Source organism: Choristoneura fumiferana, chromosome 16 (assembly GCF_025370935.1).
Source record: "Choristoneura fumiferana chromosome 16, NRCan_CFum_1, whole genome shotgun sequence".
NCBI lineage: Eukaryota > Metazoa > Arthropoda > Insecta > Lepidoptera > Tortricidae > Choristoneura > Choristoneura fumiferana.
In genome coordinates, this window is record NC_133487.1 from 19,772,983 (window position 1) to 19,796,077 (window position 23,095).

Here is a 23,095-nt window from a genome sequence, read left to right on the forward strand (position 1 = left end):
ATTATCACGTCGTAGATTATTGCGCGTACATTCCGAGTTGTACATTATTGTTTCCCCTTTAAACGTATGTATATTTTTGTTGTATGAGCATTATTGGCAAGAAACTCTTAAAACAATAATTTTATTTAAGTAGCTTTGTAATAAAATGCAATCTTTTTGTTCTGTATTTTACGAGTGATTAAAATCATTCTCGATCGAATACATCTGCTCAGCTGGAATAAATATTTTTTATAAATATTGAAATATCGGATATTGTTGAGAGAAAAGTAGCGACACCTAGCGATTTAATTTCAAAACTTATTGCGCACAGTTGTTTTTCTATCATTTTCTGTTCGGGCCTTCTCAGTTAGTTCCATTTTCAAACACATTAAAAAATGTCATGCATCTCTCTTTGACAAGTGAGTGCTGGATTGCTATTATTGATTGATACCTTATACCCGGTTTTATTAATCGATTGTAGTGGTTGAAAAAAATATGACTGAAAAATACTAGGAGACTCGTGTCGTGTAATCTAGAAAGCTTATCTGTAATATCAATGAACGGTAAAATCCAGTCTAGTATGCACGTTTGTCAAAGAGACGATGCTATACGTGAGAATACCTAAGACAGATGTGCGTCTCACTCTATACCTTAAACGTTTATCTATTAACAAAAACGAAAACTATGTTGTTACACTTGTAATGAATAATTGACTGAGGAGTGACGCTTATAGAGAACTTAATATTACATTAACTTAAAAGATATCGCCATATTTCGAAGAGTTGGTTGAGTTTAAAATCTTAAATCGTTTAGTTTATGTTTCTAACAAATATTTGTAAAGACATTGAAATCGGTTAGTTTTGATTTGAGAACACGTAAATTTAACCACACAATAGTGTCATTCCTTATCTGTACTGGCATAGGGACCGCAACTCGATTTGTCGCTACATTTAATATCTTAGTAAAGATACAAAAGACGCACTGAGCAACTGTTATAAGTATGTAAAAAAAAAAAATCTTATCATATTTTTTCGCTCATCGCATTTTGTTATAACTGGTATAGGTATAAAACTAGTAGCGATAAAGATATTCGCGGTCGCTTATGCTAGCGCTTTATGATTTATGATTTAAGTTGCAGACATAACCAACCTCGAAGCAATTTTGTATATAACATAAAAAGTTTTTCAGTGTGTAAGCAATATTAGCATTTTAAATTTTCAAATAAAACCACTTTGTGAATAAAATATGTTTTTTTTTTGTTCTTACTAATAGGACCTTAGTTTATTATAATTTTATAATAAAACTAACAAATGTGTCATGAAATACTTCTAAATTAAATGCGGTTTGATAAAAATACTGAAATTGCAATATGGACTTCATCAGACAAAAAGTGTTTGAAATCATTTTAGACACTACATGAGATGGTGTGATTCCAAACTAAATCCAGAATCCAATCTCGTATAAATGATCCAAAAGATTATCAGTAAATTTAAAAACTACTAAACTTACTAAATGATACATTTAACGCTTAATCTTGGTTTAACTGTAATTTAAATACGACTAGGAACGGTATCTAAAACTATCTTAAAAAAATCATAAAGGGCTCTCGTCAGACGAGGGAACAGGTTAACAAGTAGCTGTGGCAAAACTAATGGCATGGACCTTCCACAACCCTCCAAACGTAGGCCTGACTTGAGCAGCTTGACTGCATTGATGTCAAGTACTCTCAGTGATAACGGGTAAAAACAATTCACTAAGTTCAAAACAAAACATCCTCAGTTACAATGCTGACATGACTTTCCGTTCCCACAACCCTCCGAACGCCGGTCCTACTTGAGTATAATTTTGAGCTACTTGACCCCAAGGTATCACGGCATTAAGTGGGAATAGATAGCTATAGAATCTAAGTTCAGAAAAGCGTCAGTTATTAGTAGTAGGGTTAGTCAGTCGGTTGTCTATAATAACAAGACTCTTCGCTTCCACAACCCTCGAACAGCGACTACTTGAGTATACACTGAAGCAGTTTGATCGCAATGATGTAGCGGCAATTACAGGTGAAAATAGCTCAAATCTAAGTTCAGTCAGAACAAAATATCTTCATTAACTATGCAGACTTGACTCCCAGCTCCCACAATCCTCCGCCCGGTGGCTACTTGGGTATATACTTGAGCAGTTTAACTTCGTGCGTGAGCCAGATGGCGAGAGTGAGCAGCACGAGCGAGCCCGACTGGTGGCTCGCGGCCAGCGGCGTAGGCACGTAGTGCAGTAACGTCAGAATGCCCAGACCCACCTGTGGGGTAAACAAGGAGGTTACAACAAGATGGTTTCAAAATCATTGCTTAGTATCAATTTTGACTTTATTCAATTTTTGTACAGCTTTCTCACGCGATTAACTCATTCATTGCCGTAAATTTTTATCAAGCGTCCTTTTCGTCAGGAACGCGTGGAGGTATATCAAATGCGCAAACTGATATAGTTATTAAAAAAAAATGTTTTTTTCAAACAAATTGCCACAGCAAAAACTTAGTACGACTACCAGTTGTCCTAGAACTTGAAATTTGGTATGAAGGTAGCACAACCATTAAAAAAAGTATAAAATATCTTATATTTTTTTATCTGTCCGTGTTTTATTTTCCATAGGAGAGGGGCTCTGCTAACATTAAAAACATTCATAGATACTTACTGTACGAAATTAGTGCACGAGCACGGTGGCCAGCTTTTTATTATTTGTATGCCCACCCTTGTGGCAAGATCCTCTCTGTCCCCGAACAGTGGCATAGAAGGGGCATAGTCCACACAAAGGCTATAACGGCTAATGCTATGCGAGCTAGAGGTATTAAATAAATAAATATCATGGGACACTTGACACCAATCGACTTAATCCCAAACTAAGCAAAGCTTGTACTATGGATGCTAGTCAACGGATAAACATTAAATACATACTCCCGGGACCTCAAGCTTCGTAGGCAGGTTCTCTAACCACTTGGCAATCCATTCGTCAAATATTGACGCCATAGTTGAGGTCACGCACACAAGAACATGTCATTGACAGCAGGATTTTGACATTAACCCATTCTTTTCATTCGTTCTTCTTTAATGCAATCTTTTTTGTAGCTGTGTGTGTAATCATTCAGTTCAACTCTCGCGGCACCCCTACCTGCATCCAAGCCATGGCGGCGACGGCGTTGGTGACGCGTCGCGCGGCCGGCGACAGAGGCCTGCCGCGCGCTACGAACCAGAGCCCCGTCGCTAGTGCCAGCGTCGTCGTGCCTGCAACGCCACTTACAATGACAGCCAGTTCGTGGTGTAGAAAGAAAGAAGAATAGTTATTTGTGTCACAAGGGAGCAAAATGGTGTATTTACGGCGAGGGCGTACATTGAATCCAGAATGTAGCGAAGGATTCTACAATAGAATCCTAAGCGTAATGAGGGATTCAAGTGTTAACGCCCAAGATGAAAATAGTTTTGCTCCCGAGTGGCTCATACAACTTTTCACACCGAGCATTAAGAAACTTGAAAAAAACAAATTCTAAATATTATTAAAGAACAACCAGCATAGAAAATGGCGTGGCTTTACAATTATCAATTTCAAAAATGGCCTTTGCAATAAAATAATTAGAAAAGCCTTGAACAGAAAAGTTGCACTTTGCTCCCTCTCGTCATGGAGGAAAAGTTACTTTTCTGAAGGAGAGGTGTGAAAAGATTTTTTACTGATTCGGCACATATGAACAGAAAAAAAATCTCACCACGAGCACGGCCGCTGCAACGTGGCCGAAACGTCGAGTTCATTTTAAGGAATACCTATATACGTTATAGTCGTGATAACTACTTTACTAGTGTTTATTGTCAAAATGCCACAAACGGGACTTATCACGCTAAAACACACGAGTAATATTTACCTCGACGTTTCAACCACATTACAGTGGCCGTGGTCACGAGTAGACTGAAGTGTAGCGTGTCAAGTTTGCCTAGCAGCGCGAGTCCTTCGAACTACCCGCACTTGGTTACAAAAAGTACCGGCACTCGTATCTCGAACTACCGGCACTTGGTCATTTTTAGGGTTCCGGAGCCAAAATGGCAAAAACGGAACCCTTATAGTTTCGCCATGTCTGTCTGTCCGTCCGCGGCTTTGCTCAGGGACTATCAATGCTAGAAAGCTGTAATTTTGCACGGATATATAAGTAAACTATGCCGACAAAATGGTACAATTAAAAATTCAAAAATATTTTTTTTTAGGGTACCTCCCATAGACGTACGTAAAGTGGAGGTGATTTTTTTTTCTCATCCAACCCTATAGTGTGGGTTATCGTTTTTCGATTCAGTGATTTTTTTGCGAAATATTCAACTTTAAAGTGCAAAAATTCATAAAAATCGAGCGCCCCCCCCCCTCTAAAATCTAAACCGATGAGTGGAAAAATTTGAAAAAAATCAGGATGGTATTTAAGTATATCAAACTTTCAAGGAAAACTATAACGGCTAAGTTTGCTTGAAAATTATTAGTAGTTTATGAGTAAATAGCAGCCTAAGGTACCTATATATACCTAAACTTGGAAGATTCCGTATAAAATACGAAATCCTTAGAAAAATATTACTTAATTTTTTCATAATGGCTACGGAACCCTATTTTGGGCGTGTCCGACACGCTCTTGGCCGGTTTTTATTTGTCACCCCATCACACCGACACAACACTAACAAGTAATAACGTCCGATCGTTCCTCAGAACATTCATCCCGACGCCGACACTTATTTTAACAGGATAAATAAATAAGTGTGTGTGTGTGCTGCCGTTTTAGCGCGAAGGAATACGAAACACATACACATGCAAGCTTTTACATTTATAACATTAGTAAGATCATCATCATCATCCTAGCCCACTGCTGGGCACAGGCCTCCTCTCAGAATGAGGGGGCTTGGGCCGTAGTTCCCACGCGGGCCCAGTGCGGATTGGGAACTTCACACACCATTGAATTGCTTCGCAGGTTTTGTGCAGATTTCCCTCGCGGTGTTTCCTTCACCACGAAGCTCGTGGTAATTTGGTAAACAAAATGTATCGAAAAATACAAACTGAGACATGGATGCACAGAAAAACCAGAAAAAGAGACCAGCGCTGGGAATCGAACCCAGGTCCTCAGCAATCCGTGCTGCGTGCTATAACCCCTACACCACCGCTGGACAGGAATCTAGACACGAATTTTTCCTATGCATACATATCTCAGGTTGCTTATTTCTACTACGCTACTTATGCAGCAGCACTAGCGACATCTATGTTCCGCTCTCATCGAGAGACGTCACACTCTTTCGGAACCAACCGCTCACCCAGACAAGAGATGTCGCTACTAAGCAATCAAATTATGATTGGTTTTTTGGAGTCTTTTTGTATTTTTTATTTCAACTCCAAATTTGTTACTTTTACGGGTAAAAATTCGTGTCTAGATTCCTGTCCAGCGGTGGTGTAGGGGTTATAGCACGCAGCACGGATTGCTGAGGACCTGGGTCCGATTCCCAGCGCTGGTCTCTTTTTCTGGTTTTTCTGTGCATCCATGTCTCAGTTTGTATTTTCGATATGGTTTCACGGGATACCCGTAAAAGTAACAAATTTGGAGTTGAAATAAAAAATACAAAAAGACTCCAAAAAACCAATCATAAACAAAATGTAATTTCGCACATGAATTTCAAAAATGTCAGAGGTGCGAGCCGGGGTTTGAGCCCACGATCTTCTGATTACGCGATAAGTCAAACTACCAGGCCACTACGGCTTAGTAAGATGTTAGTAGGAGGATAGGTTAATCAGGTAGGTTACCCAAGACGCGATGGTCAAACTGTACAGTTGTGGGATTCTCGGTGAAGTTCCTGAGCGTCGGGCTGAAGGCCAGGATGTCTTCGGGCACCCAGCGCTCGCCCATCTTCGGGAACGAATTGTACACCAAACCGGCGTCCAGCCCCGCCACGAAAGCGCCTGCGACGAACAAATACAGGTAAATAATTTATTGAAACAGGCGTTACTTTGACCTGTGTGGTGTCGGGTTAGAATTACACCTCTCCATTTCTTCCGTGGATGTCGTAAGCGGCGATGGAGGATATAGGTTAATTAAGGTATACCGTAGGCGACAGGCTAGCAACCTGTCACTATTTTACCGTTTTTGTCAAACTTAAAACATACAATTGCTAAAAGTGGCTCCGAAGCGGTAACGTGTGCCTACCCCATTTGGGAATACAGGTGTGATGTTTGTGTGTGTGTGTGTGTGCGTTCCTCTGAGGAGGTCCATATCAATGAACAAAATCAATTACTTTGCTCACGCGTTACCCCCTTATTTATAAAACTTAACAAGCCTATGTTAACTAACAAATGCTTTGTCCCTTTCTAACAAATACAAATGTCGAAGTGACAGATAAGGACAAACGAATTTTAGCGGCATTTTAACTAAAATAGGTTTGATTTTCGTTTATGAATAAGGGGGTTAATCTATAAAGTCACAGCTCATTAGAGCCACCCGGCACCCGACCAGCACCGCCGCGACTTTCGGCGAGGTGGTCCACGGGTGGACGCCGCGATGACGAGTGGACCTCGCGTGGTCAACGAGTGAACGTCTTGTGGTCAAAGAGTGGACGTCGCGTGGTCCACGAAATACGAATTTCCGAGTAAGTAGTCTATTATGAAATGAGGGTGGGGAGCGCCGCGCCGAACGCGTGCGGTTCACACGAGGCAAGCGTACGAACAGCGAGCTATCACCGAGTGGTCTACTCGCCGTCCGCGCGTGTTTCTCATAAGTATAGTTCACGACAAAAAACAGTGCAAATCAAATGTAGGTGATGTAGGTGTAGCCTCCTGAAGATGATAGCTGTAAGAGATGAGTGCTCTATAGTGAATAATTTAATTAAATCAACGCTTTCACTTGTTCAATATGTATGTAGGACTGTAGATACTTGGCTGAGCGGAATGATAGAGTGAATGACAGATGTGGAAGAATGGGAGAGAGTGAATGGAGATGAAAAAGAGTGAATGATGAGAAAAACTAATAAAGGGCGGACATGAGAAGGTGTTTTCTGTGTAATTACTCTAATTTTTGTAAAATACAGTGCTTGAAGTCAATAAAACCTTTTTAATGGTTACCCGAGCCTACATATTGTATACTAACATAGTTATAAATAAACCACTAATAATATATGGATCCTTTGTTGTCTGAATATTCCGCCATTTTCCTTTAAGTTGACAATACACTCACCCGACATAGCAGTAAAGAACGCCATAGCCTTAACCGCATGCGCGAACGCCGTGACGCCCCTCAGCTCCTTTATCTTGGCGAGCGTGCCTCCGGGGAAGGGGCGGAGCACCCGCAGGGCTCCGGCCAGCAGCCCCGAGTACAGGACGAAGGCGAGCCCCAGGTGCGCCGCCAGGCGGTACTGCGACACGCGGGGCACGTCAGAGGGACCCTGGAAACGGTCCTCCAGCCCGGACTTCACCATGTACCAGCCCATCAGACCCTGGATTTGAACAAAAGTAAATAACAGAAACTAGTTTTGTTAAAGTCCTGAACAAAGTTTGAATTTTAAAGTTGAATATCTTACAAACGATTCATTGTATCGAAAAATCGTCGTCATAACCCCGTAATGACCTATTTAACAGACCTACAGTAAAAAAAAAACACTCCCACTTAACTTCTATAGGAGGACCATAAAGATTTCTTTCTTCATTTTATTTTACCACTTGTCGGCATAATTGCTGTATATATCCATGCAAAATAACAGTTTTCTAGCACTAGTAGTCTCTAAGTGAAGCCGCGGACGGACGAAGACAGACATGCAGAAACTATAAGAGTTCTGCTTTTGCCATTTTAGCTACGGAACCCTAAAAAAGGTCCTTGGGTTTTATCAGCATGTCACGACCCTGCCTACGACGAATTGTAGTAAAACACTTTAAAAGTCAGGAATATAAATTTCCGAAGTTCGATAACGATCATCTTAATGAGGGCTATCGTTTTTTGTCTTATTAGATGGCGCCACTGTTGCGTGAGGTTTTGACGTGTGACTTTCAAAGTCTGCTTGTTATTACGGGCGTGAAAACAAAGTTTAGATTAATATCATATTTAATACACCTTAAAACCGTACCATAAAAATATCGAGCAACCACAGTGTTGCGTAGTCCCGTTTTGTTCGGAAAAAAGGGAGGACAAAAGTTTCCGAAAGACAAAACTGTCTCAAAACACAGACATTAATTGCCCCGTAACGCATAATTGCCATAATTAATTTCAGGTATTGCAAAATATTCACAAAACTATTCTAATTATAAATAAACCCGCGTAGCTCACCCAAAAACGATGACATTTGACATTTCGGAGACCTCACGCTACACTAGCGCCTCTAGCGGCGAATTCATACGCGATAGCCTCATTAGAACCCCCTAGGTTTCCTGACCTGAGCAGCGACGAGCGCGCAGTAGACTGCAACGCGCCCTTTCATCGCCCGGTCCAAGTAGCCCCCAGCCCAGAAGAACGCGGCCGGCACGAACACGGCGGCCCCGATGGCGCGCCCCCACGACCGGTGCGCGAACTCCATCCACCAGATCCATTTGAACTCCGACAGCGTGATGTGCTGATTCTTACTACAATCAAATTGTTACAAGCTTTCCTTCAGCTGAACTGTTTATTTATTAAATTTATTTGTTTGGGTCAAATCTTGGAAGCTAAACTTGACCCACTTCCAGCGGTCCGATTGGCTTGAAATTTGACATACTTATGTAAATTTGGTGACAATACAATAATCTAGTACTGTCTAGTAGTGACATCTTGGTGGTCCTGCCAGGATCGTCTCCGCGGGAGGGAACTCCTCAATGGTTAATAGTACTGACTTGAAATTTGGTAGGTATGTGCAGTTTAAATGACAATTCAAGTACAGTCGCATCAAAGAAGCGAAGCGTCAGAAGCGCGTCAAAGTTTGTGAGATGGGGGGGGGGGGTACTAAAAACTTTACGCGAAACTTTAACTGGCTATATCTTCATAAACATTTTTAGTACAAGTTTTTTTGCTGACTGTACTTGCATTGTCATCTAAGCTACATGTGCACACCAAATTTCAAGTCGATGCCATTAACCGCTGAGGAGTTCCGTTCTGCGGAGACGATCCTGGCCGGTCTACCAGGATTTCACTACCAGATTTACATAAATATGCCAAATTTCAAGTCAATCGTACCACGTCTGGCAGTGGGTCAAATTTAGCTTCCAAGATACCCAAATATATGTATAAACAAACGAACAAGCTTGTAAAAATATGCACGAGTCCAATGTAACTGACTTCTACATAAAATTTAAATTGACTATCTAATGCACTACATAATACCGCAAACTAATGGTACATAGTATCTCAACTTTACTGACCAGCACATAATATAACAACTGACCACTACGTAAACGTAAAACCGCAATCGACTATAGGCTCTATTGATGATATAATTAAATAGTAAACACGAGCACTTGTGAATTAAACAATACAGCCTCAGTCCATGCGATCGCATCTGACTAACACACAGCATCGCAACTGACAATCACATAATCGCAACCAGGGATATAACGGATGTGGGTTTATCGGAACCGAAAGCGGAACCAGAACCAGAACCGGAGCCTTAGTGATAAGTGGAGATGTTAAAGTAGCTCGTGGCAAGCGGGGCGATGAGCGAATGGCTGGTATAAACCTGTTTTTTTGATGTATGCCGTTCAAGTTCGGCCGCCCGCGTTAAGCATTGACATCCGATATAACTCTGTTTCAAAAGTAACGGAACCGAAACGGATGTGTAAAGGCTGACCAGGAATATAAAAAACCTGACGCGAGGGCAGCACTTTTACGTTTTATATTGCAACATTCTTTACACTTACTATACGATACCTACCTACCAGTCATATTCGGTGTCGGTGATGTTACTTAAATGAATATTTTCTAATTCCTCAGACTTTTTCTATGACAAATACTTTTATACATTGTGAATTATTTTCCTTCCAGGCCTATGGATAATCTTCGACATTTTAACGCACAAAAACATAAAATACCACGCGCAAACAACGTTAAACTTTGACAGCAATAGACAGATGCCATTTCAATTTAGTGTTACCAGTGCAAGAAATTAGTTCTATTGGTTTTCCGCAATATAGCGAGGTTTTTTATAATTTTGGTCAGCCTTTAAAACTAAACGGAAGTTCCGACTTAATGGAAAAGGAATCGCAGCTCCATAACATCCCTGATCGTAACTGCATGACCACCGCATAGCCGTAACTGACAATCACGTAACTACGTTCTACTTACTACTTGTACTCAGGGAACTGCTGGTACTTGCTGAACTCCCGCTCCCACTCCTCTTCGGTGGTGGGCAGTTTCTCTCCCAGCAGCCGCCACGTCACCATCGACAGCCCCGACTCCGTCAGGCGCGTCACGCCACCTACCGACATGACGCAGTATTATTTAAAGCAATGTTTTTCGAACTTTTTCAGGATGCGGCCCCTCTTGGTTTGAAACATGTTTGGCGACCCCCTGCTTACCTCCACTTAGTTTTTTTCTGACCGTGATTGACCCTGATGTTAAGCGCAGATGTTAGGTTCAGTAACAGCCTATTCACTCTAGCCTTGAAGAGCGCTAGATTGTATGTAGAAATACAGACGACGGGAGCGAATTCCATTCCTTAGCAGTTCGCATTATGAAAGATGAAGCAAACCGCTTTGTGCTAACGGAACACTAACTACATAAGGGTGAAGACGCTCCCCCGCCTGGAGGTACGTTGGCAATATTTACGTTGATAATACAAACATTGAATAATCAATAATCATACACAATAACAGTGAGAATATTTTAAAGATATTGTGAGGCATTGCCGAAAGGAGCATCGCGACCCCACTAGAAATTTGAAGTGAAAATTTAAGATCTAAAGTCAAGGAAGCAGCCGTGCAGCCTAGCATCTTTGGCCCTTAAGGCTTTTTAGTGTATAATATACATTATATATGTAAGGTGGTAGGACCTTGTGCAAGGTCCGCCCGGATTGCTACCACCATCTTGCTTGCTAATCCTGCCGTGAAGCAGCAGTGCTTGCACTGTTGTGTTTCGGCGTGGAGAGTAAGACAGCCGGTGAAATTACTGGCACTTGAGGTATCCCATCTTAGGCCTCTAGGTTGGCAACGCATCTGCAATACCCCTGGTGTTGCAGATGTTTATGGGCGGTGGTGATCTCTTACCATCAGGAGACCCATTTGCTCGTTTGCCAAACAGTCAAATAAAAAAAAAAAAAAGGTCAAGGGAGCAGAGGCAGGCCCAAGAGCAAACAGAAAGTTGGAAAACCCTCGACTTTGTCACTTCATAGTTCAATATCTCAAAAACATGTCTAAAGCCGAGTTTAGACTTCCAAGAAAAATCGTGCAAATTGCATTACTTACATTGCAAGGCCGTAAAGCCAACGAGTTTCTAGTGGTCAATCGAGCGCCGCAATGTAATGCAACTTGCACAATTTTTCTTGCAAGGCACACGGCTTAAGAACCATCGCTAAAAAACCTGCTTTCAAATAAAAAAAACGCAATCAAATCGGTCCACCCGTTTCGGAGCTATGGTGGCGCAGACAGACACACAGACATAATATACAGACACACATAGCGGTCAAACTTATAACACCCCTCTTTTTGCGTCGGGGGTTAAAAATAAACAAAAGCCAACAGCTAAAACAATTGTGGTAGGTATAACAGCGTTGATTTTGAACTAAATAATAATAATAATAATAATAATATAATCTTTATTTCGGAATACACATGACTCCATAGATGATTAGTAACAGAGCTTATTTCCTAAAGTTAGTATTTAAAATTAATCAATTAAATTAAATTATATGAGCATTAATTTCATTTAACTGCACACCCTAATTTAGGGTTTGAACTAAACCTAAATTAGTAAACTTGTAAAAAAATAAAAGGTTTCACCTCAACCAGGGCAAAACCATAATATCCGTATGTTTTTCAAGGCTCGCTGCTTTAAGTATAATCGAATTAGTCTACCAAGTGCTACGTCATTTTTAGGGTTCCGTAGTCAACTAGGAACCCTTATAGTTTCGCCATGTCTGTCTGTCTGGCTGCCTGTCACTCCGCGGCTAAGCTCAGAGACCGTTAGTACTGAAAGCTGTAATTTGGCATGAATATACATATCAGCCACGCCGACTACTTAAAATTGATAGAAAAAAATGTTGTAAATAACTAAACCGTTTTACATGAAACCTGACTAAATATCAATCTAGACTCCGCAAAAAACAAGACAAACATATTTTATCGCGTGTTTCATAGGTAGTTGTACTCTACCTTAGGTTGTAAAGGTAAAATAAAAGATGATTGAAATTTTAGCCACTTTATTCAAATTGTTTTTATCTAAATCACAGATTTTTTAATGAGAAATATTATCTTCTATACAGTCTAAATTACTATTTATTTCAGTAAAAGTCATACCTAGGAACGATTTTGCAAAATCTAGTCATTCGCAACAATGTATAAACTTATGTAAGTATTGCTACTAAACTACCGACATACAACATTAATTATATATTTTTTTTTACTACACTACTGACAGTATAGAATAAAATGGCCAAGTGCGAGTCGGACTCGCGGGTACTCATTTGTAGGTATTTGTGAAAGACAGACAGACAACAAAGTGATGCTATAATAATAATAATAATAAATTTATTAATTTCGACAAACTCGGATAATATCACATCATACAAATACAATAATACAAATTCAGAACAAAGAATTACAATTATCAAATCATATAAGGGTTCCTTTTTTCCTTTTCAGGTGCCTTAAAAACTCGGATGGAACTCTAAAAACAAGAGGAAACGTCATAAGTTTCCATTTGTACCGCAACATCCTTCCCCCCTGTATTCCCAAACCCACCAACCTCAAATCTCTCCTACTTCATGCCTCCTCTAACAAGAAAATCCTTAATCTGTTAATTAATTATATAACTAAAGAAAGAATAAAACTATAGGTGCTTTTTTTGCTTCTGTCGCTCCCTTTGATCTGTTTTGTAATGTCCACTGTCTCTACGTTTTGTGTATGTCTATTCCATGTACGCAACAAACTCGCTACTAAAATACAACCCCCCTTTAGAAAACCTTTAATAACTGGTCAGACACATGTATGTATACTTTGCTGCTGTCAGGTGTCATTGGCAGTAATGGTTTGCTAACCTAAAGCAACCGGTTGCCATTAGGCAAAAAAGTTGAAGTTGATTTGTACCACAACCAGTGTCGCCAGAAAAAAGATTATTGAAATTAAGAAAGTGTTTTTGAATAATCAATACCCAGAATGAGTGTATTCCATAAGGATAATTTACTTATGACTCAGGGTAATAAAATTCCTAATAACGTCCCTCTACTCCTTACGTGATCAATAATCAACCACTTTAAAATGCATTTGCAGAAGTTTTTCCTGTCGTACAGTCGAGTTCATGAACTTGTGAGCAAAGTTTGATCAAAAATATCTGAACACGCTTCTACGCCGTTAACAATAGAGTCATGTTCAGATGTTTTTGATCAGATTTTTGTTCACAAGTCTATGAACTCAACTGTGCCTTGACTAACATAAACCATAACCCCTACTTGCTCCCATTAGTACTATTCATAACCACATTGACCACATAGTACACACAGTAGAGCAGCACAAGATACCCAGAGACCATACCTAGCACCACAGCAGTGAACACCATCCCGGAGCAGCCCAGTAGCCAGTAGCCCACCGCCTTCGAGGGCTTGGGCTTCGGAGCCGATGTGCAGAATCTGGCCACAATGCCGTTGGACTTCAGAAGTTCGCTTATCTGTAAATTTTTTACAATTAATTGAGAGACAGCATAAATCTTGCAAATCCTTCATCAAACACTTCTTAGCAGCCAGAGTATCTGGGCATAGCAAGAGAAATGTTAAATGAATTTGGTGCGCATCAACTGTTTCAATAAGGCTAGCATACTCACACAGGTGCACTTAAGCCTTGGGAAAAAAAAAATGTTGAGAAATCTTGCTGGCGCTCATTATTATATTTTTATTATTATTTCACTATCTTATAACTTCATAGCCTTGCAATGTAAACAACATATTATTTCCTTATACCGGGTGGGCCCTGTAACAGGAGCAAAAAGTTAACACAGCTTCATCCTGAGCTTGATTTTTATTATAGTTTAATTAAAGTTTCAATTGGACAAGCAATGTATTGCTAAATCCGTCATTTTGTTACGTGACAGGTGATGTCATTTAGGCTATTGGATGCCGTACATTGAAAATCAACTTTTTCTTGTTCGTTATTCTGTCCCGTTGCCCAAGAGACAACAGTGACAGTTTCCTAAAAAAACTGCTTTAATATATGCAACTAATATGCTTAAGAGATAGTCCATAAAATAATGAGCTTGTAAGTATGACAAAAATGTAAGCTAGATTAATTTTAACCACAGAAAACATACAGAAACTTGTGGCTTTAAAGAGTTGTCCAGGGGACATAACCATGGCAATGAGGTACATGAAGAAGTTGATTGACCCTTGGAATAAACATAATGATAATGATGTTTGAAAGTTGCATAATAAAAGTAGTTTCATTTGAGAACCTGGGGTTTAATTTTTTGCTCCTGGTACAGGGCCCACCTGGTATATTCTTGCTTAAAGGACATACAATTTATCATATGAACAACTTACTGTTTTTACTAATACAAGACTTACCCTAAATACTCTAGTTCTGTTGCATCCCAAGTTCGCAGCACTCCGGGCAGGAGTGGCGAGCCTCACAGCTGTGTTGGTAAGGCTGGTCTTCCCGGAGACCAGCAGCCGCCCCGGCGCCCGCAGCGCCAGCGGACAGCGGCAGAGGGCTGCCACGCTCAGCATGGCTCCTTAATCTTTGTTTAAAACAAAAATAGGCAGTTGTTGGTCTTTGCAAAGGTTAAGGTTTCAGGGTCAGATTCCTCTATTGTGGTGTCTCTCAAACTACACAAGGTATTTACGAATCCGGGACTTATTTTGTATCCCTACATTATCTAAAAGTTTTCATTTCATGGCAAAAATTGTTTGTGCTTGAGCAGTTTCTATTTTTATAATTCAAACCAAGGTGTCCATAAGGGACTAGCTTGGTAGATTCTGTACCAGATCCTTACACAACAGGATGCACACTGTTCACTGTTAAATAAATGTAATGTTTTTAAATAAATGGTAAGGTTAAAAGGAAAATGCTTGTATGTAATGAGTAAGCGCTTTAGCTAAGAACCACAATACAACAATAATTGATAATAAATGGGTTGGTGTAAATAGATAATTACTTTAAGTGCTGATTGCTGTTCAATGACATAATTTGTGCTAACTTTGATGAGGAAAATTATTTCTATAGGTACTTACAGAAGAGGTTATTTATTGCGAAATACTTAAAAGAAAAACAATTGCTTTATTAAATAAACTTTTTTAATTGCACTCTGTACTGTACGTTCTCCAAGTTGTATTAGTATAAACTTAAAAACTTAATAAAGCAGTGAAAATCGTTTCGATTCAATGTTTTTGATTATTGGTATATTATGTCGTGATTATGTCAGTGTCACTGTCAGTCAGTGCTGTCAATGTGACGTGACAGTCACAAAACTACTGTCAAGTCAAAATGTCCCGTGGCATGGCCGCAGCAGGGTTGGCATTGCAAAGATGTAAAATTCCGGAAAAAAATAAAAGTGATTACACTTAGCATTAAATTTCATGTTTCACTGTGATTTTTTGATTACTCTGATTAAACTTGGTAATTTTTAATCAAATAAAAAATTTGGTGTAACAAATGCCTACCTATATTTAAAACTTTTGATAACTTTTCTTAAACCTGATCTATCCTATTTATAATCGTAGTCATCTAAATAAAGCTAGCAAATCCGGAAATCCATGTTATGGCAACACATAATTTTGTCTCGTCTAAACTGTTGTAAGGCAAAGAAAAACATCATACAGTTATCCTTTCAAAAAGTTTATTTAAGAAAACTTCGGTACCATCATCACTCTCATCACAGCCAAAATATTGAAACAGATTCTAATTTGTAAAAGTCAACATGAATAGATTTAACAACATGTTATTGATTCAATTTAAACACTAAAGAACTAAAACTAATTTCACAACTTGTAAACTTTTTCAAGACTCCACTTCTCTGTAATCATTAGACAAAGCTTTTATATTGCGAATAGCACTCGTAAATTCTCCCTCTTCCAAGCCTTCGCCCACATAATGGTGAACGAAGGCACGTTTAGCGTACATAAGAGAGAACTTTTTACAGATGCGCTCCCAGGCGACTCTGACGGCTGAAGAGCTCGACACCATCACCACAGCTCTCTGCAGGGCCGCTAAATCACCACCAGGAACTGTTGTCGGCGGCTGATAGTTCAACCCAATCTAGTTTTGGCAAAAAGAAACATAACGTAATATTAAACTATTATACTGCCTATCGTAAAAATTACCAAATTAACTGTTACCGTAGCCGTGTACGCCTATAAAGTGTAGGTTTTTAAAAACCTTTTTTTTGTTAAAAATGGGAAAATCCTCAAAAAATATACAACCGAATCTGTTTTGGTACCTTGAATCCAGTAGGAGACCACGAAACAAATTTGATAGTCCTCATGCCCTTTATTTGATTGATTGACGCATTTATATCGTTAGGATTAACGTCTCCCCTGAAGAGTAAGCAACATGCCATGTAACTGCCTTGTCTTGGGTCACACTTAACCATCTGATTGGCTGGCTCGAAACAAGACATCATTAGCTGCTGCGTTGTCATGGTCTCATGGAAGGCCCGCGCTGCCGGCACGAAGGGAGCAAACGTCACCAAAGGGAAGTGAATCCTGGGATAAGGGATCAGGTTCGTTCGAAATTCTACCAGTTCGACGTTCAGGGAACCTTCGAAGCGCATGGAAGCAGTCATGCATGATACAACCTGAAGAATAAGATGCTTAAGTTTTCTGGGAGGTACCTATTAAAGTACGTTGCTATTTTTCAAGTGCATTTTTATACTATCTACCTGCGCAACTAGCCTGTTCAAATTTGTGTATGTAGGTCGCGGTACGTCCAATGATCTGGCGAGAATATCATACAACGCCTCGTTATCGAATATAAAGCAGACATCTTCCGTATCCATACAGGCGTGTGTGGTCAATACTGCATTATACGGCTCTACAATTATGGGTGAAATTTTTGGAGCAGGGTAGATAGCAAATTCAATTTTTGATAGCTTCCCGTAGTCTCTGACTAGTCCTTCTAGTAATAAAGCCGTGAATCCTGAGCCGGTGCCTCCACCAAAAGCACGAAAGATGATAAAGCCTTGCAGACAGCTGCAGTCCTCAGCTGCTATGCGAATGCGATTCAAAGCCAGATCAATCATTTCTTTTCCGACACCGAAGAACCCGCGGGCAAAATTGCTAGCGGCGTCTTCTTTCCCAGTGAGCAAACTCGCCGGGTGGAATAGCTGACGATATGTTCCATTTCTAATTTCATCTACAAACAATAGTTTTTTTTTAGGTACTATAAATAAAAGATTGTAAAAAGTAATTACATAGGAACATTAAAATCACGAATTGGAATTTACCAATGGGAGTTGGTTCTAAATCTATCATGACTACTCTTGGAACGACTTTTCCCGCTCCTGTCTGGTTGAAGAAAGGACCGCAACCACTATCATGGTCATGGAAAGCCAGGATGCCATCAGGTCTGACGCCATGTTCTAAGCAGTATAGCTCCCAGCAAGCGTTGGCTATCTGCACACCTGCTTGGCCGATATGGATATGAATGACTTCTTTCTAAAAATACACGGCTAAAGAGAGTTATTGGGTTACAATCTAAGTATTTCAAGTTGAGACTCGTTACTCACTACGGCCATTATAACGTGAATGTTATTTATCACTTGAATTTTGAAAAAGAAACAGTAAATTTAGATGATTTTGCTACATTATATAATTTTGTTTACATAATTGTGTGTCACAATGACTGTGGCAAGTATATAGTCAAACCTAAAGTCAAACCAATAATTGTAAATTAACCTTATTAAAATCTATTAGGCTTAGCAAATCTTGTCAGAAATTCAATGAATATCGATTGTTTTAGTAATAGAATTAATCGATTATATGGTTGATTCTTACATGCTTTCGTCCTTTGCTTTCGTCACGCCAACGTCACGCACTATCAATGGCATTCAATGACATTTGCTTTGATCTATATTGGTTAGTTGTCTTTGCTGTCTTGTACGAAACGAAATTATTTCTGTCACTTGAATGCTATTGGTTAAAATACGTCAAAATAAATCTAAATATGAAATAATTACCACCGATTGGTTAGTAGCAGATGTATTATAATTTTTAATTTGATCGTACGTATCGTCGTAAAGTCGAACGCACTGATTTCGTTATTTAAAAGTGTAAACAAGTCTGTTATTTTCGAGTTATCTATTTATATTCAGATAAGATTACACCAAGATTCGTTGGGTGGGAGCAATTTGTTTCCAGTGCAATATTAAACACAGTTCGTGAAAATAGCTGGGTAATACGATGAATTTCGCCGGCAAAGTGGTGTTGGTGACTGGCGCGAGCTCCGGCATTGGGGCGGCAACAGCTGTTTTTCTATCTAAACTCGGTGCGAAACTATCGTTAACCGGCAGAAACGTCGAGAACCTGCAGAAAGTGATCAAAGACTGCGATAAAGCCGGCGCCACGTTCTCGATTCCCGCCGATTTGAACAAGGAAAGCGACATTGAGAACATAGTAAAGAGCACAATCGATCACTACGGCCAGCTGGATGTACTAGTCAACAATGCCGGTATAATCGAGACCGGCACAATCGAAAACACAACGCTAGCGCAGTACGACCGTCTCATGAACACCAATGTCCGCTCCATCTACTATTTAACGATGCTAGCCGTCCCTCACCTGTTAAAAACTAAGGGTAACATCGTAAACGTGTCAAGCGTCAATGGAATCAGATCTTTCCCGGGAGTATTAGCTTACAACATCTCTAAAGCCTCCGTAGACCAGTTTACTCGTTGTGTAGCTTTGGAGTTGGCACTGAAAGGTGTGAGGGTCAACTGTGTCAACCCTGGAGTTATTTTGACTGAGCTGCAGAGACGGGGAGGATTGACAGAAGAGCAATACAAGGTATTTAAAAACAATATGTATTTACAAATCTCTTTATTTTTTTATTTGTGCCTTTTTATAGTTTATGGTCCATAGAGAGTGTGAGTGTATGTATCATATTTGTGTGTGTATTGTGGATTTTTCGTTTATCTGGTAAAATGAGCAGGTATAATGTCTCCTGATAGAAAACAATCATGGCCGTGATATACTTATAATATTTTATGAAGGAATTTATTACATGCGGTCATGAGATTTTACATAGATTTTAATATGTTAGTAATGTTGTTGTGTAAAAGTCGTTATACATTGTGATTTCCTATCACGGCCGTTGATCAGACATAAGACAACATAAGTTAAGTTATGGATGCATTGCTGGCCCTTTAGAAAAATAAGTATAAAAAAAAGAAAAAATAAGTAGTACATTGTTTGAGTAGGTTTGTGAGTGCAACTTTTTTTGTAAAGGCTATTGTGCCATGGCAAGTAGTTCTTTGACGAATTGCAAATCTTTTTTTTTGGTCGTCCCCTGTTTGTTATTCATTATGGTGCCTCATGAGTTGTAAACAAACTATTGAACAATACTCTTTTCTTTTTAAGGTGTTTCTGGAGAGGACTAAGGAGACCCATGCTCTGGGACGCCCTGGCAAGCCTGAGGAGGTGGCAGCAACCATTGCATTCTTGGCCAGTGACTTGGCTAGCAACATCACTGGTGCCAGTGTGCCGGTAGACGGAGGCCGCCATGCTATGTGCCCGCGATAAGTCAGTGTCAACTAAGGGTCTCCCCACATTTAGGGTTGCCAGGTGACAGCTAGCTGGACATCTTTAGTCTTTATTGCGGTTATGGGTACAGCTACATTGCTGCTAGAGGCATCTTTAGCTTTTTATTTTACAGATGTGTGGATCTAAAGTCAAGAATGTTTTGTCTTGTTTTAAAAAAGGTATCATTAGCTATTGAAAAAGGTATGTGTGACTTTTTGGTTAAAATGTCCAGCCATATTAAGTGCTGAATCTGGATATTGTGTTTTTAGACCTGGCAATCCAAACTGCATCTAAAGACGTAGATAGAGTTGAACATATCAACGTCTTTTCATTGAAATTGCGTTGATGTAACACTCTTTTTATTTAACAACTTAAGCTCTTTGCGCATCAATACATGTGGGGAGATCCTAAAGGATTGAAAAGGCATTTTAACAAACTCATATTTATCACAGATACAAACCCTGTACAGAGACAGTTTTTGCTTAAAATTATGAAACCTTTGTAACATAAATAACCAATGCACCAGTACTTCAAGAAAACTGCAGTAACTGATAGTGATTTAGAGGTACTGTCTTTAGGGGTGGTGAATGGAAACCAAGGTTAAGCTCTATATATTTATTGTATTATTAAGTACACAAGTGTTACGCGTGTGACCGGCAAAGGACAACTGGCGCGAAGACCCTCTACCTTAGGTATCACGTGACTCCGTGTACCTATAGCTAGATACCTAAGTTGCTACAGTGCCATAGTTACCATTAAGAAGTTTACTGGTATGATGGTGGTGATAGTTGAAAAGAATAACATTTTGAAATCTACTTAGCAAGAATCAAATTTAAATTTAGTACTGATGTGCATTTGGCCAGGCTGTTTTATGATGTATGACTTTTATATAAAATTAGAAATGTTAAGCTAATTTTGAAATCAAAGTATAAGTACATTGGCAATAATGATATAGTATAGCAACAAAAAATATTTGCTGTAACTTGTAGGTACTGTATATTTGTGATATTAATACTGAGCTCAGTGTTGAAAATGCCTTGCATTTTTTCCATTTATTGTTATTAGTGTATAAGTAAAATGTAGTCTTTGTACTATTTTTATGAAGTTTTGAAGCATTTACAAGGACTGTTTTGAATAGTTGAAATAAATCATTTCGAAGCTGTTAAACTTGAATTGAAAATCATTGCAATCTTTTAACCTACAACTTTACCTTTGTGGAAAATGAAAAGGGATTAAAAAAAAACATACCAACAGAAACGCCGCTCTGATGTTTTAGTGCAATTTTTTTTAGTCATTCAGGTTTTCAAGAACACTATTGTCTAATTCAGAATGGAGTCGCATACTCGAATCATGAACTTGAAATAGAAGGGAAAATGTGTAGCTTGGTAACGCAGTGGATTTATTATTTTTCATCACACTTGCTCGTAAACAGTGTCGTAACATGCAGGCTACCTTAGTTGCAACCCCCCAAATAAAACCCTCGACCTTAATGTGCTTGTCATGAAACCCGTGGTCGGTAAATGAGTCATTGCGCGTACACATTTTCTTGCCATGAAGCCCAAGGTCGGTAAATGCGTCCGTGCCCGTACTGATACTGCACCGGGCTGCGCGCGCTGCTGCAGGACTACATGGACCACATGCACACGCACGTTGCGGCGCATGCTGCGGGAGGGGGAGGTAGAGGGCGGCGCTACCAAGAGCACAGCCTAAGGTATCGCCAATATTTGGAACAATTATATTTTTTCTTTTACAAATATAAAATTTTACTTGCAAATGTGATGAAAAACATTGTATGTCGCTCGGGCGGTACTAGAATTACGAACATCGACTCATTAAAGCCCTCAGTCTTCGACTTCGGGCTTCTAATAGACTCTCGTTCGTAATTCCTTATTTACCGCCCTTAAGACACAATGTACTATTTGGGAATTTGTGGGGACTGGTAACACAGCAGTAATGCGAGTAAAGGATGCATATTAATAATAAAACTACTATTTAATTATTATCGCTTTATTATTAATCAGAGTAATAATACTAATCTTACACTAATTATCACAATAAACTATGTTAATCTTAAAATAGATCTAGCCTCACACCTTTAACCAAAGCTCATTCACAATCCACTATAATACTAGAACTGAAAGGTTCAAGATGGGTTTGATAAATCTCGGTAGTTTAAAAAAGGAATGTCCTTTATGCAACATAGATTTTTTTCTTAGGCCGTTCAATAGGAAATAATTAAATACGCATTTAGTGCACCTAAAGCTCAGTTTAGTACTATCAAAATGTATAGAAATGTCAAGCTTAAACCAACTTTACTAAATCTAGGTTTAATAATTATGTCTAGTCAACCAATTTGATTCCTAGGCCACCACAGAACCGTGTTGTAATGACATTCAAGGTCATCCGACGAATGACAAAGTAGAAGAACAAAGTTATTTATTATGCTAAGGTTCCATGGTGGCCCAGGAATCAAATTGGTTGACTGTACTCTGCTTAGCGTTTGTCGACATAGCTATCCAGCAAAACGTTGGTTAAAAGACTCAAGGTAGTTCAGCTACTCGCCAAAAGATGGCGACACCAAATTCAAATATGGCCCTAAAATCTTTCTTCGCACAGCACATCTCTAGTGATAACAGCTGAGCGGAGCGAGCCGAAGTAAACGAAGCGTTTCTATTGGTTAATGAAAAACATTCCTTGCAACACACCCTCGCACATCTCTGGTGGAGACGCTGCTTTAGCCATTACTTGACTAAAATAATACTATGCCAGTTAAATTGACACGGTACGTTGCACTTGCGACACTGTTTTGACATGTTGCGTTGCATACATCACTGAACCGATCCTATGTCATTCTAAAGTGCTGAATATTGAACTTTAAACTTAACCGCACTGAGTTTAATGTTGTAGTGTAAGTAATGCCGTACAAAATATTTATGCTAATTTTCGTTTTGAAATTAAACCTAATTAGTTGTTAGCGTTCAACTGGGACGCGGTAATTCAATACAAAAGATTCTTAGGATCCATAATGAAAACAATACACTTTACAAATAGGTATTCATAACAAATTATAAGCAAGTCATTGGTGAATAACGTTGGGCGAGAATGGTTCTCGAGCATTGGCGTATATAGGATTATTTTTCAGGGGAGGGCCTGGCCTAGGTTTTCGTGTGAAGAACTTTGAATCTGTAGCCCAACATCCTTTAGTGGGCACTAGACCATACTGGGGTGGGCACAG

The 23,095-nt window shown here is 39.4% G+C and overlaps 3 protein-coding genes across 3 annotated transcripts; 1 reads left to right on the forward strand and 2 right to left on the reverse strand.

Annotated features, from left to right (window-relative positions):
- Positions 1 to 994: 994 nt before the first annotated feature.
- LOC141436399 (heme A synthase COX15) lies at positions 995 to 15,580 on the reverse strand. The gene is made up of 9 exons (XM_074099354.1): positions 15,358 to 15,580; positions 14,692 to 14,864; positions 13,670 to 13,802; positions 10,269 to 10,401; positions 8,392 to 8,578; positions 7,203 to 7,461; positions 5,780 to 5,935; positions 3,137 to 3,249; positions 995 to 2,269 (listed from the first exon to the last, which is right to left on the reverse strand). Exons 2-9 carry the CDS (start codon positions 14,851 to 14,853, stop codon positions 2,129 to 2,131), a joined length of 1,284 nt encoding a protein of 427 aa, XP_073955455.1. The 5' UTR covers positions 14,854 to 14,864; positions 15,358 to 15,580; the 3' UTR covers positions 995 to 2,128.
- Positions 15,581 to 15,945: 365 nt separating this feature from the next.
- Positions 15,946 to 18,005, reverse strand: LOC141436434 (tubulin alpha-1C chain-like). The gene is made up of 5 exons (XM_074099421.1): positions 17,850 to 18,005; positions 17,568 to 17,778; positions 17,004 to 17,476; positions 16,563 to 16,919; positions 15,946 to 16,381 (listed from the first exon to the last, which is right to left on the reverse strand). Exons 1-5 carry the CDS (start codon positions 17,856 to 17,858, stop codon positions 16,124 to 16,126), a joined length of 1,308 nt encoding a protein of 435 aa, XP_073955522.1. The 5' UTR covers positions 17,859 to 18,005; the 3' UTR covers positions 15,946 to 16,123.
- A 215-nt stretch (positions 18,006 to 18,220) lies between these two features.
- Positions 18,221 to 19,926, forward strand: LOC141436436 (3-oxoacyl-[acyl-carrier-protein] reductase FabG-like). The gene is made up of 2 exons (XM_074099422.1): positions 18,221 to 19,125; positions 19,699 to 19,926. The coding sequence occupies exons 1-2, from the start codon at positions 18,523 to 18,525 to the stop codon at positions 19,858 to 19,860; spliced, it is 765 nt and encodes a 254-aa protein (XP_073955523.1). The 5' UTR covers positions 18,221 to 18,522; the 3' UTR covers positions 19,861 to 19,926.
- Positions 19,927 to 23,095: the final 3,169 nt, after the last annotated feature.